The 13,218-nt window shown below is 31.4% G+C and overlaps 2 protein-coding genes across 3 annotated transcripts in view; one reads left to right on the forward strand and one right to left on the reverse strand.

The window, feature by feature from the left end:
• LOC143055258 (uncharacterized) overlaps positions 1 to 13,218 on the reverse strand; it is a 202,300-nt gene that overhangs the window by 140,361 nt on the left and 48,721 nt on the right. The gene's annotated exons all lie outside the window — the stretch shown is intronic.
• Positions 110 to 8,195, forward strand: LOC143054403 (uncharacterized). Of its 2 annotated transcripts, none has more exons than XM_076227417.1 (4): positions 110 to 184; positions 3,029 to 3,226; positions 3,933 to 4,083; positions 6,969 to 8,195. In XM_076227417.1, exons 2-4 carry the CDS (start codon positions 3,071 to 3,073, stop codon positions 7,643 to 7,645), a joined length of 984 nt encoding a protein of 327 aa, XP_076083532.1. In that variant the 5' UTR covers positions 110 to 184; positions 3,029 to 3,070; the 3' UTR covers positions 7,646 to 8,195. The 2 variants fall into 2 exon arrangements, with proteins under 2 accessions (XP_076083532.1, XP_076083531.1); XM_076227416.1 differs by lacking the exon at positions 110 to 184 and adding an exon at positions 1,671 to 1,745.

Genomic DNA, 13,218 nt, shown 5'->3' on the forward strand with positions numbered 1-13,218 from the left:
CATCAAGGCCTTCACAGGGTAATGAAATATAATACACCAAATATTATTTAACATTTTAAACAAAAAACAAACATATGATCAATTTGATGGGTCCAAACAAAAACATTTGATAAATTGCAAGGGTGCAAAAATAGTCTGTTAAGCTTACCTGGATTTAATTTCATCTTGAAAAATAGTCACTTTGGTAAGTAATACATTTGCCATAATAGTATGTTAATATTTTTGTACAGAAAATGATCATAAAGTTGAAAATGGAAATGGGGAATGTATCAAAGAGACAACAACTCGATCAAAGAGCATATAACAGCCAAAGGCCACCAATGGGTCTTCAATGCAGCTAGAAAATCCTGTCCCTTGAGGAGTGCTTCAACTGGTCCCTTAACACATATAGAACATGTTGTATGGGTTTTGCTCAGTATTAAATACTGCATTGTGACCTACAAAAGTTGCTTAACTTTTATATCATTTAGATGTATGGTGGAAAATTGTCTTAGACATTGGCAATCTTACCATACCTTTTTTATTTTTATATACTTGTATTCTACATCAGTTGACCATGAAAAATGTTTTTCAAACTATTGCCATGTGACATGACTTTGACATTATTTTTGTGGTCAACTTATTTATTTTTATCAACACTAAGGTTAGTTAATAACCTTTTAGAGGTATTTTTTCTCTCAAGATTTCTTTGGAAAATAACTTGCAAATGCTTTATTTTTGGTTTCTTTTGAAATGACTCATTTAAGTCATCTTATACATACAATAGCTATACAATTATGCCAATGGTTAATACAATAATGGTTTAATCTGCATTGCATCTTATGCAAATTCTATACGAAAAAGACCATATACTTCTATGTATTTCATTATTGATGCTAAAACATATGACACCTAATACTCCTCAACAAAGTGATGGTCCTCACTTCAATACCCATAATCAACACATAATCTGTCAAACTATTGCAGACAAAGTGTGTCCACGGCTTTTATAAAACAATCTATGTTCTTTATGGTCTTTTAAAGAGATTTACAATTCATCTGTAGTTAACTAAGTAAATCTGGAACCTTATAAATCTGATTTAAAACACTACCTTTGTTGTATTAGGCCATTCAAAGACTATTATATGGTCATACATAGAATTTTGATGGGGACTTTTTACTAATAAATGAAACAAATTTCAATAAAATATAATTCATTCTATCAATAAATTCTATTTCTAGAGTCTAAAATATATTTGTAGAGTTCAAATATTCTTCAGCCTTTTAAAGTCTGCAAGTTAAGGTCCATCACATATTGTGAATAAGTAACTTCAATTTACTGGCTTACACAGCCAAGATCTGTTATCTAGTGAAATTATTTAGTTCCTGAGTCTGAGAAGCTAAGTTTTGAATTTATAGTAATACTTACACCCACTTTTTTTACGGAGAATGCTTTCATTCATACATGCTGATATAACACTTTATTTACAATGTGTATCCCAAGATCAGGGGCACTTGAAAACTATAACAACTTAATTAATTTCAATTCTGAAAAAATATACTTAAACTTTCAACAGATTACTATATGGCAAAAGGATTTAAATTAAGAACTGACAAATAATTTAATTTTTGCTTGGCCTTTAAGAATGCAGATTATAAATATTGATACATTTAAATATTGTTTACCATTGATTTTTCATACAGTACTGCAGGTTTTATAAGTTTGAAAAAATTCACAAATATAATGACACCTTGAAAACAAAAAGGTAAGAAAACTGTCTTCCTCTGCTTTCAAATCCCTATGTTTAAACTTAGCAAATTTCTAACGATGGTGTTTGTGTGTGCTTTTATTTGTGTATGTGTCATTTTAACTGAAATGTGAAAATATCACAAGCGGTATTTCATTGTCGTTGTCCCTTTTTAATATATTATTTATATCATGAAGGAGTGGGGTGGCTACAAGAATTTGGCCACTACATATTGTACAGTCAACAAGGTCATGTAAAACTAAACCTGGACATATAAGAGAAGAACTCTGTTACTGAGATACTGTGCATCTTATTACATTTTGTCTGCATCTCATAACATCATATCAGTATCTGACTTCTATTTCTAGAAGATATTATAGCAAGACAATATCTTTGTCTGAATCATTATAATAAAAGAGCTGTGCCATAAGCACATGATACGCCTGTCACTTTTTCAACAAATGAAGTTGCAAATATCAATGTCATATCACAAATTTATACATAACTAAAGGACGCTTATTCGAATAGATATAACAAAATAAGTCACCAAAATTTCATAAAAACAGCTCAAAGCATTATTGAGTTGTTCACCAAAAACTAGAAAATACCCCCTTTTTTATGAATAAAATCTCATAACTTGGAAATGTAAATTCTAAAAGATATGAAAATCAAAAGAGAACTTACATCAATAGATATAAACAATTAACTAAAATCTTATGAAATTTTCGTTCAAGTGTTTTTGAGGTTATTGATCAACATGTTGATGAAGGACAAACAGATGGATGGACCTAAACTATAACCAACAAAATAACAAATAAGAATTCTGGAAACAACAAAAAGCCAATAACAAGCTTCTGTTTTTACTTCTTTGAACACTGTTTCATCTGTCCTTTAATTATCAGTTTTTGAATAATTCTTAATATTTTTAAAAACTTTGTCACATGTGTGGTATATATTTTGCTCATTATTGAAGGCTGTAGTGACTTAAAGTTGCTAACATCTACATCATTTGTTTGATAATTGAGTCATTGCAAATCATAACATATATCTCCTGATTTCATATACCGTATAGCGGGGTTTTTTCACTGGTAGAAAAAAATCGCCAAAATAAATTCCGCCAATTTAAAACAGCCCATGCAAAGGTATTGATAAAAGTTTTAAATCCGCAAAAAATAATAACCACCATAATATTTCATATACATTAATTAAATGAAAATCGCCAAATTTTTTCACCCGGGAAAATAACCCGCTATACGGTATAACAGTGGTAAGGGATTAACTGTTATTATGATCTTTTACAGTTCTATAAGCTGATGTAGATCACAGATTTAATCAAACCAGTAATGCGTCTACATACAGAAGACATGAACCAAATTGAGAAAGCCACGTTACAGAACTGTCGTAATTGTCTACTGGAGGATCTAGATCCTACCATGTCATTTCTATCGCTACTGTACTGTTCTAGGATAATAACAGAGGACCAAAAAGACAGAGTTGAGGTAGATTTTGATTTGTGTTTTGAGTTAATAAGCATTTTGTATGAGATTCATAATATTTATTTGAAATAAACTAAAGTTCAAAAATAGAATGAAAAGAAAAAAGCAATTTTTCGTTTGAAAAGGGGCCATCAATCTAGAATGGTAAAGGTATAAGTGATGCCACCAAAATTCAAACTTGACCTGCATTTAGTGGTAATAAGCATTGTGTACGAGATTCGTTACATTTGATTGAGGCAAACTTAAGTTAGAGAACGGATAGGAAAAATTCAGTAATATTTTCATTTGTAAAGGGGTATAAATCTAGAATGGTAAAAGTGATGCTCCCGAAATTCAAACTAGATCTGTATATTGTGGTAATAAGCATTGTGTATAAAAGTCATAACATGTGCTTGAGGTAAATTTAAGTTAGAGAATGGAAATGTAAAATTCAGCAATTTTTCTATTTGTAAAGGTACAACACTCTAAAACAGTATAAGAAGATACTACCATAATTCAAACTTGATTTGTGTTTTGTGGTAATAAGCATAACCATTGTTCAATATAAGTTTCATAACATTTGGTTGGGCAAACAAAAGTTTGAGAATGGAAACCAATTTCGTGAAATACGTTACAGAAGGAGGCACAGATGGACAAGGGTAAAACCATAAGTTTCTGGGGAAATCTTAAAACATGTGTCTATTACTAATGTAACTTTCTTTCATTTCAGAACCAAAGAACAAGACAAGATAAAGTTATAACATTACTAGATATTCTACCTCGACGAGGTCCCAGGGCCTTCCGTAAATTTATAGATGTCCTAGAAACCGACTATAACTGGATAAAAGAGAGATTAGAAGATGAATTACAGGCTCAGGAATGTATGTTACTAATGAAGTGTTATGAGATCATGAACTAAGAAATATTTTTTATACAATGTTAAATGTAGTTTATAATTTAAGATACTTCTAAAATTGGAATAACTAGATATCATTGAGATGGGAGCCATCTCTGTGGGCCCCGCTGTCAATAACGTGGGGTAAATAAGTTGTATGGATAATCTGATATGAAGCATTATTTGAAGTTATTACATAGTCTCACGTGTGATTTTAATCTAAGATTTTAAGTTAAAACTGATAAATATTCTCAACTTACTTTCATAGTATAATAGTGATATGACTGCATGATGTGAACTCATTGTTGACTACTCTAAGGTGACTTCTGGATATATGGATTTTTGTATCTTGACCTTTGACCTAGGAAGTTGTACATACATCATGACACACCCTCTGGTGTTGGTTAATAATCATATTAAGTATTAAGTATAAAATCATAACGGTTATCTAGATATGGAGCGGACACGATCTTCACCAAAGGACACAGGGTTGTCAACTGAAACCAAAGTTTTTTTGACGTTGACCTTTGGCCTAGGAAGTTGTACATACATCATGACACGCCCTCTGGTGGTGGTTAAAATGGATGTCAAGTATAAACTTTGAAATCATAACGATTATCTAGATATGGAGGGGACACGATCTTCACCACAGGACACGGGGTTGTCAACTGAAACCAAAGTTTTTGACCTTGACCTTTGACCTAGGAAGTTGTACATACATCATGACACACCCTCTGGTGTTGGTTAACATAGATGTCAAGTATAAACTTTAAAATCATAACGGTTCTCAAGATATAGAGCGGACACTAAAGTGTTACGGACGGACGGACGGACAGACGGACGGACAGACGGACGGACGGACGGACAGACTGATCACTATAGGGCGACCCGCCTTAGGCGGGGCCCTAATTAATATGCAACCAATATATAATAATGAGATATGGTATGATTGCCAGTGAGACGACAATCCACCAGAGACCAAATGATGCAGCTAGCTATCAGCTATGGTACTTTCAAATGATTGATTGATTGATTTTTTCATGCTTTCTGTCCAGTGGTAATTATTTCATGCATATTCATGTCAGAGGAAATAGTAACAATAATCACAATTGGCAGGTTCTGCATTTGATGGGACAAGAGTCTTTTAAGGTGGTATGGGAGTCTAAAATAAAAATGATAGAATTTGTTTATACTTTGCCAAAACATAGTATCTATTGATATATGATGAAAAATATAATAAAAATGATAGGTCACCGCGCATTTTCTCAAGCTACAGGACGTGACAAAATGACACATTTTGTATGGATTATACAGGAAAAAACACCATTTTGTGATTAGAAATTAAACAAAATGATAGAATTGTAAAATACTTAAGGAAAAGATAGCTTTCAGAAAATGCTTTGAGAATATTAAAAGAAAAGATATGGTCACCGTACGTTTTTTCCGGCTAAAATACAAAATAGGAAAATTCCATGTAGAATCCTTCAGAAAATGCACTGCTTTAGAGTTACGTCCCCTTAAAATGCCATTATTAAAAAAATATAAAATCAACCAAAAATGATCAACATTTGCAAAAATATTAATATTTTTAAGTTATATTCTTATAAATTGGTTCTTTTAAATGAATAGTCACATTAAATATCTGCATTACTGCATCAAATTTTGCTAACTTGTTAGAAAATCTGGACCTTTGGTTTTCTGTTTTTTACAATCCAAGATGGAGGAAGACACCCATACCACCTTAAATGGAAAGTTTTGCCAATTCTTAACACAGTTATTATTAGATATGCTAATATAAACTTCTTCATTTGAGTTACATCCACTCAAATAATAGATATTTCTTCAAGAAAATTTTGCTGTGTTTATTAAGTTATGATTTATACCCAGGGCTGATGATATTAACCTTTACTAATTGAAGGTCTTATGGGACTACGTATATAACTACATCTTGAATTGTACTGTAAATTCAGCAATTATTGCACAGTTTTTATCAATGTGAAAAATACGACTTCTTCAGTCTTGCTATATAAGAACTAACATTCTGCTATCTGATACATACATTTGAATGGAGCTTTTTGAAAATTGCATTTATAAAACATCCTTTTTTGTTCATTCTTCAAAAATCACAATAATATCTACACACAATAATTTATGAATTGACAGTGAGTAATAACTGCAATGATTGGTTCAGATTCTTATTGAAATTAGCCAATATAGATAAGGAAATGAAATTTATTTGTGATCATTTTCATTGAAATGAAAAATTATCATGTTATTCTATCTTATTGTAGCTAATTTTTTATACATAAAAACACAATTAAAATTTAAAATATGAATTTGTAAGGGGAGATAACTCAGATTATTTAGTTTTCTTCATGTCAAAATATGCTGTAATTTTTCTATATTTGCTTATGTATATTTGTTAATATGTCTATTCCTTTTTTTCTAATTCTGATTGCTTTATATAAGAGCTATATTTCATATTTTATTTTAAAATTCAATCATTTCCTTTCTTTCACCAGATTAACATTTAAATACAAACACAGTGGCCTGTAGTTTTGGTCTTAGTTTTGAAAATTGCTAGTCTGCACCAAAATCTTTTCCAACTACTAGCCTGAAGAACAATATCCTTATATCTTCCTCATTTGTCTAAAGAAAGTTTTGCAAATACTTACTCGCCCGAAAAATTTATTGTACTAGTCTGAGGTATGGGACTAGTGGCTTAAGGTGCATATTCGGACAGAAGAACTACAACATTGTCTCTGCTATATATCTTGTGAAGAGAGAATCATAAGTGACAATTATTTTTTGCTTTTTGTTTGATAAATTATTAAAAGTCTCAGCAATTATAGGATGATTTACTTATTTCAGATCAAAAAAGAATACTCGATGCTATTGATGACAGAATGAAACAAAATGGAGAATTTCTTCGGGACAAAGATTACATAGACAAGATAGTCAGGGAAACAATTTTACCATTTCTTCTTCAGGAATTACGTACATCACCTTCAAGTAGCCCCTCAAATAAAATAGATCAACCTCTGAAGGATGTTATAACCAATCATTTGATTCCATTACTTGGAGGATCTTCTGCTAAGAATAAACTAGAGGCCAATCAAGAGGTTTTGATGGAAAAAGCTATAGAAATAATTGACCAATTACGGGAAAAGTGTTGTGACACTTTGGGTTTATCGAGTGAATCTTGCCAAGATGAAACTCTACCTGCTTTAATAGAGAGAAGGATGATTGAGGTTAAAACAGAGATAACGCTTTTACGGAAAGAAAACAAAAAATCAAAAAAGGCTGAAGAAAAATTAACAACGGAAAATCAAAAACTGAAATCAGATAACACAACACTGAAGTCCGATGTAAAAAAGTTGAAATCAGATTCACAAGGATCAAGGAGCGAATTAAAGAAATTAAAAGACGAAGTTCAGAAATATAAAACTGAAAGTACAAAACGTAAACAGGAAGTAAAAACTTTAAAAGAAGCTTTAAATGATGCAGGAGTGGACTTGTTGATATCTTCAGATTTCTGTGGAAGCTAGTATTTAAAGATCTTTACTGAATTCTGTAGAAGCTAGCATTAGAATATAAGGATTTCTGTGGAATTTTGTGAAAGCTAAGCAATCAAGGAACTCTTAAGATTTCTTTGGAAGCTACATCATTCAAAGGTCTCCACATATTTATGTGGAAGTTGACATTCAACAATAATTTTCTAGTAATTTCTGTAGAAGTTATTAATTAGCTTTTAATATTTTCCACAGATTTCAATTAAAGCTAGCATTCAACTATATTTCTAAAGATTTCTTTGGAGGCTAGCATTCAGCAATCCTTGAAGGACTTTCAGATTTCAAATACCTGTAGATGCTAGCATTCAATGATCTTTCAGATTTCTGTTGAATCAACCTTCGTGTATCTCTACAGATTTCTGTGGAAGCTAGCTTTGAAAGATTTCTATAGAATCTGTGGAAGCAATGCTAGCATTAATTTTTTTATTTTTGTTACTCTTCATATTATATACAATGATATTGTGCCAAATGTTGCATTTAAATCAAAATGTATTCATAATCAAGATTTTATAAAGTTTGTTTTTTACTTTTTTATTTTCATTCCAGCCTTTAAAAGCAAAAGGTATTCAATTATGCTTGAGAAGTCGAATTTTCCTACAAATTTACTTTTATTCTTTTCCTTTTAAAAAAGTCAATAGACACTAAATTTACAGCTTTCAATCTATCAAATGAAGGAAACTTTGTCATCATTACAAACAAGTATATAAGGCCTAAAATAAAATATTGTTTGTTTCCCCAATTCCGACCTACCCTGCAAAAATGGTCCTACTCATAACATTTTATTGTCAAAACTAAGTCAAATATTATTTTATTCATTTTCAATTTTCAGGCTTGCCAGATCGACCGATTTTGTTCCAGCTTTTAGCAAGAAAAAAAAATATTTTCCTACCTAACTACCCAGACCTGGCTCGGCAGGGTCGGGATTGGGTAAGCAAACAACATATTTACTTAGGCCTAAGACTGCTACTGGTCGAAATAGCAGCCCAAACTACAACAACAACAACAACAACAATACTTTATTTTAAGAGGGTTACACAGTTAGCTATATAACTAATCTTCCCTGAGGCCCTCGTAATGAAAAATCAAACAAAACACAAACATATACTTGTACATTGCATACATACATTAGCATAAAAAGTCAAGTGTGATAATAATGTTCAATACAACTTGATAAAATGTGATGAAAAAATAAACATGATGACATGATCAGTTTTTTATATTATTTATACAGTTAGGTTGATTTCAATAAATGATCTGCTATTTTGTATTTGAAAGAATTAATATTTGTAATATTTCTTAACGGTATTGGCAAATTATTCCACAAGTATGGTCCAGAATACATAAAAGATTTTTTGAATAATTCTGTTTTTGGTTTAGGGAGTATGAGGTTTCCTTGAACAGCATTTCTCAAGGGGTACGGATTTCTGTCTGAAACATAATGAAACTTGTTAGTAAGATATGATGGGGCATCATTATTAATACACTTAAATGTCATCACTAACTTATGATATTTTATTCTCTGTTCAACTGTCATCCAGTTTAAGTGTTTGAATAAGGGTGCAGAAGGAGCGAATGGGTCTGTTTCTAGTATTAATCTAGCAGCCCTCTTTTGTAATTTTAATATCCTTTTTAAACCCTCACTGCTACAACTACTCCACACTATACAACAATAATCAATAAGTGGCAAGATATAACCATTATAGAATAATTTTCTGCAGTCTAGATTTAGAAATTTTTTAATCTTTAATAGTAGATATAGTCTAGATGATATTTTTGAGCAGATCAAGTCAATTTGGGTTGTCCATGTGAGGGAAGGGTCAATTTTAATGCCTAAAAGACTTTCGCATGTGGAAGATTGTATCACTTGATTGTTAATAGTTAAACAACTCTCATTGTAATGTGGCATTGCTCTTTGCTTCGTTCCAATAATCATATATTTTGTTTTATTTTTATTGATGAACATACTGTTATCATTGCACCATGCCTCTACACCATGTAAATCTTCTTGTACCTTTGACTGAAGAGTTTGATAACAATTACCAGAAAGATGTAAGGTTGAATCATCGGCATATAAATCAGTGCAACAATTTTTCATATAAATAGGAAGGTCGTTGATGTATAATATAAACAGAAGGGGGCCTAATATGGAGCCTTGGGGAACACCATACTTGATATGAAGTTTTTCAGAATGAGCATTACCAATTTGTACTTGTTGAGTTCTTTCATTCAAATACGATTGAAAAAAAGAAACAGCAGTATTATCAAATCCATAAATTTCAAGTTTTTTACAGAGGATATCATGATCTACTACATCAAAAGCTTTCTTAAAATCCAAAACTACAGTTCTAAAAACTAAAGCAAAAGAATAAAACTCCCTTTAACCAGGTTTATTGGATTTGAATTATGTACTACCAGATTTTTACCAGATCAACATGCTGAGTTGGATTTTTAACTTGTTAAATCATTATTCTGCCAAAATGACCAGTTTCCCTACATAGGAACGTTATTCTAACTTTTGACCGAACAGTTTTGATCCTTACATAAAACCTGTCTGAGCAGAAAACATCAACTCTAAAGTAATTGGATTGACCTTGCATAGTTCAAACTCATGACCTGCTTTACACATAGATAGATGCGATCAATAATAAATTACTAGTTTTAGAAACTTTTAATAAAAGATACTATTCTGTCAATTTAAAAAAAGAAGATGTGGTATGATTGCCAATAAGACAACTCTCTACAAGAGACCAAAATGACACAATAATTTAAAAACTATGGGTCACCGTACGACCTTGTACAATGAGCAAAGCCCATACCGCATAGTCAGCTATAAAAGGCCCTGAACACTTCAAGCGAGAAACTAACGGCCTTATTTATATAAAAAAAATGAACGAAAAACAAATATGTAACACATAAACAAATGAAAACCACTGAATTAAAGGCTCCTGACTTGGGACAGGCACATACATACATAATGTGGCGGGGTTAAACATGAAAGCGGGATCACAACCCTCCCCCAAACCTAGGACAATGTGTAACAGTACAACATAAGAACGAACTATAAAGTCTGCAAACATAGATAGATGCCATCAATAATATACTAGTTTTAGTAACTTAATTAAAGATACTATTCTGTCAAGTCCACTTCTATAATTCAACCACTAACTATGAGAATTTCACAGAATAACATCAAATGAACTGTCAATAATTAGCCATGTCATATAAACAAACTAGCTAGCAATTTACAGTATTTCAATACTATCTTATCATTTTTTCTTTATGTTCAATGGAATCTAATATGACACACCCCTTTAAAAGTACAAACATTAATTAGCCTAATTCATATTGCATTGTCTATTTACTGATATTCATCTTCAAGTTTGATTAAATATCTGTCAAGGTGACAAGTCCATAATGACCTTAAGTTTAAAGTTCAGGAGTACTAACCAATGACAAAGCACTATTTCACCACAGTAATAAGGGAATTACTTGAACATAATGACTATCTATAGTACCCAATAATTAAAAAAAATTGTCATATCAAAGTGGGGGTACAATGAGACTTAAGCTTCTGACATTGGTCTAAGGTGTGGAAATCACACTTTCTTCTTCAGTAGACACATTTGGTGATAGTCCAATATTACTTATTCCCCCAGGTGGTCCTTGAAGAAAATCTACTGGTCCTTCACTATTACATTTTTGCAAAATTTTGGTGGTCAAAACCAGGTCTTCCAAGTTTAGAAGTGTCAGGAAGCACAAAAGTGATTTCCCACTAAAAAAATGACCTATCATTTCAACTGAAAATGATACTTTTCCAAAAAATATTACCAAGTCACTTTATGAGCGATTTTCATAAATTATATACCATAAGATGTAGAAATGTCTGAAGTTTAATTGTTTATTTGGCCATAATTTTCGTGAGGTTTGTTTTCATTATCTCATGGGTTGAACTAGCTGCGTATTTATTTAATATAAATCAGTCATGTAGTTACTTTGTATTAAATTTTTTTTTTAGATATTGATTTTAGTTGAAATGATAGGACATTTTTTTTAGTGGGAACTCATTTTTGTCCAATAACTGTATGTAGCTTGAAAGAAGAGTCAGTAACAGTCAGCTATGCTAACCTCAGGCAATAATTGTCAAATTAAATTGAAAGTTTAGTACAGTAAAGTGCACATGTCTTAACAAAGAACAAAAGATTTCAGGCAAATGGTCTCAATGAGAAATGCCAGTTCCTCATATGGTTACAGCTTTAAGATATATATTATACAAGTTATATAGATATAAGAAGATGAGGTATGAGTGCCAATGAGACAACTCTCCATCCTTGTCACAATTTGTAAAAGTATATGACTGCATCTTATTTTACAATGAATAAATTTATTTTCTGAAAACACTGATAAGTTCTCAATACTCCTATTGATAGTTCTCGTAGACTTTCATTGAAACCTGCAATTTAAGTTAAAGTCTAGCAGCATATTACTTGTCAAAAAACTTCAGAGTTAATCTTATCTATTATATGTTCATAATAGTAGTTAACACTAATACTTTCCTATTCTATTGTTACACTTTAGTTTGTAAGGAGATTAGCAAAGACCAGACTTTTACGTGCCAAGCTAAAATTCCCGTACTTTTCTAACCCCTGGTCTAATTATTACAATTAAGCTATTAAGTCAAGGCCTTGTTAGAAGAAACAAAATACAAGTTAAATTATGATCATTTGTATTTAAAGGGTCAAATTTCAGTGTGGAAATAATTGAGAACTAGCCCAAACAATTTATATATCTATTTTGACGGCTTTGACTTATATTTGAATAGACACTATGAATCATGGCGTGATCATGGGTCACTGAAATGTTTTGTTCAAAGTAGATATACATGATCTATGGTACAATAAAAAACAGTTGCATGTTTACATGAATATAAAAGTTTAAATGGCATTTTGACTTTTCACAAGTAGACAATTTAGGAAAGTCCAGAAAAAATGACAATCCTAAATACTTTTTACTTTTAAATTGAAACTGATATGCAAAGTAAATGTGATTGCTCAGTAGAATCAACCTTTACATGCAGAGAAATTATAACACCTGACAATATGGAAAAACCTAGAGGATTTACAGATACTTATTGCTTTGCATGAAATATAATGGAACAGGCTATCATCTTGTACTTAGGAGTTTTTTGCTTGGTTCATGCTGTCAGTCCTAAGTTTTCTATATCACTAGTTTTGTGGACTTGCTTGTCTTTTTATTGTCTTTATTTCTTTTGTCCATGAGTGCTGACTTATGTCCCTGTTGTACGTACCTTCCGCCTATTTCATTTTCTAAATAATTGGAACTTTGGCAGTGGAAGATTTAGATTTAAGAACTGTTTTGGTAAATTCCATGGCATCTTCAGTTTCTTATGAGTGTTGAATGTGCCCTTGGTATCTTAAATTCCTCTTTTATTTTCTAAATGCCTGGAGCCGTGGCAGTGGAAGATTTAGATTTTAGAACTGTTTCAATCTGTTAGCCTTGTTATTTATTCAAAATTCTGTCTGTAGGAAATA

This window comes from Mytilus galloprovincialis, chromosome 12 (genome assembly GCF_965363235.1).
Source record: "Mytilus galloprovincialis chromosome 12, xbMytGall1.hap1.1, whole genome shotgun sequence".
NCBI classification, from domain to species: domain Eukaryota; kingdom Metazoa; phylum Mollusca; class Bivalvia; order Mytilida; family Mytilidae; genus Mytilus; species Mytilus galloprovincialis.

Coding starts and splice junctions, on each gene's coding strand:
- LOC143054403 (XM_076227417.1), top strand. CDS start 3,071: ATGCGTCTACATACAGAAGACATGAACCAAATTGAGAAAGCCACGTTA. Junction 3,227..3,932: donor ACCAAAAAGACAGAGTTGAG/GTAGATTTTGAT, acceptor CTTTCATTTCAG/AACCAAAGAACAAGACAAGA. Junction 4,084..6,968: donor TGAATTACAGGCTCAGGAAT/GTATGTTACTAA, acceptor TACTTATTTCAG/ATCAAAAAAGAATACTCGAT.